The sequence below is a fragment of the Aureococcus anophagefferens genome (assembly GCF_000186865.1).
Source record: "Aureococcus anophagefferens unplaced genomic scaffold AURANscaffold_1225, whole genome shotgun sequence".
Taxonomy (NCBI): domain Eukaryota; class Pelagophyceae; order Pelagomonadales; family Pelagomonadaceae; genus Aureococcus; species Aureococcus anophagefferens.
In genome coordinates, this window is record NW_008706313.1 from 1 (window position 1) to 1,855 (window position 1,855).

The following is a 1,855-nucleotide window of genomic DNA, read 5'->3' on the forward strand; positions in this document are numbered from 1 at the left end:
CGCGCGGCGACGACATCGACGGCGAGGCGGCGTACGACTACTCGGGCTACTCGGTGTCGCTGAGCGCGGACGGCGCGACGCTGGCCGTCGGGGCGCACTACAACGACGGCGCCGGCTCTTACGCGGGCCACGCGCGCGTGTTTGCGTGGGACCCCGTCGAGGAGACGTGGGTTCAGCGCGGCGACGACATCGACGGCGAGGACGCGGACGACCAGTCGGGCGGGTCGGTGTCGCTCAGCGCGGACGGCACGACGCTGGCCGTCGGGGCGCGCGGGAACGACGGCGCCGGCGACAGCGCGGGCCACGCGCGCGTGTTCGCGTGGGACTCCGACGACGAGACGTGGGTTCAGCGCGGCGACGACATCGACGGCGAGGCGGCGTACGACCAGTCGGGCGGGTCGGTGTCGCTCAGCGCGGACGGCACGACGCTGGCCGTCGGGGCGTCCGGGAACGACGGCGCCGGCTCCAGCGCGGGCCACGCGCGCGTGTTCGCGTGGGACTCCGACGACGAGACGTGGAAGCAGCGCGGCGACGACATCGACGGCGAGGCGGCGTACGACGACTCGGGCGTCTCGGTGTCGCTCAGCGCGGACGGCACGACGCTGGCCGTCGGGGCGGTCTACAACGGCGGCGCCGGCTCCTACGCGGGCCACGCGCGCGTGTTTGCGTGGGACCCCGTCGAGGAGACGTGGGTTCAGCGCGGCGACGACATCGACGGCGAGGCCGCGTACGACTGGTCGGGCGTCTCGGTGTCGCTCAGCGCGGACGGCACGATGCTGGCCGTCGGGGCGCCCTACAACGGCGGCGCCGGCTCCAACGCGGGCCACGCGCGCGTCTTCGCGTGGGACTCCGTCGAGGAGACGTGGGTTCAGCGCGGCGACGACATCGACGGCGAGGCCGCGGACGACCAGTCGGGCGGGTCGGTGTCGCTGAGCGCGGACGGCACGGCGCTGGCCGTCGGGGCGCTCTTCAACGACGGCGGGCCCGGCTCCGACGCGGGCCACGCGCGCGTGTTCGCGTGGCACTCCGACGACGAGACGTGGGTTCAGCGCGGCGACGACATCGACGGCGAGGCCGCGGGCGACCTGTCGGGCTACTCGGTGTCGCTGAGCGCGGACGGCACGGCGCTGGCCGTCGGGGCGATCTACAACGACGGCGGCGGCAACAACGCGGGCCACGCGCGCGTGTTCGCGTGGGACTCCGTCGACGAGACGTGGGTTCAGCGCGGCGACGACATCGACGGCGAGGACGCGGACGACCAGTCGGGCATATCGGTGTCGCTGAGCGCGGACGGCACGACGCTGGCCGTCGGGGCGCGCTACAACGGCGGGGGGGGCAACAGCGCGGGTAGCACTCGGGTGTATACCATCGCGCCGTTGTTGACGCCCGCGCCGACGACCGCGGTATAGTGCCCCCCCCCCCCCGCCGGGCCCCGGGCCTCGACTCACACCGAACCTAGCCTTAGAGCGTCGTCGCGTCGCCCTGCTCGTAGCCCTCCTCGACCTCCGGGAGCACGTCGAAGACCCAGTGCTGGCGCGAGTTGCGCTTGCCGATGCGGACGTCGCTCTCCGTCTGCTCGTTGCAGGGGACCTGGACGCCGTCGTCGTCCCCGCAGCAGTTGGCCTGGCGCCACCACTGCGCGACGTTCGCGCACTGCTCCGTCTGCTCGACGCACTCCGACGACCGCGCGCAGCTCACGCAGACGCGGTCCGCGCCGGCCTCGCAGGGGCTCGACTCGTACTCCATGGCCGTGCACTCCGTGCAGGGCGAGCAGACGCGGTCGCTGGACCCGGAGCAGCCGCCCGCGTCGTAGTAGGGATACCCGCAGCTGACGCAGGGCTCGCAGCCGACGTCC

The 1,855-nt window shown here is 73.8% G+C and overlaps 1 protein-coding gene across 1 annotated transcript; it reads left to right on the top strand.

Annotated features, from left to right (window-relative positions):
• AURANDRAFT_69259 (hypothetical protein) lies at positions 1 to 1,813 on the top strand (the record flags this gene model as incomplete). Its single annotated transcript, XM_009045020.1, has 2 exons — positions 1 to 1,403; positions 1,619 to 1,813. Coding segments are annotated over 2 exons (1,598 nt in total), but the record flags the coding sequence as incomplete, so codon positions are not given.
• Positions 1,814 to 1,855: the final 42 nt, after the last annotated feature.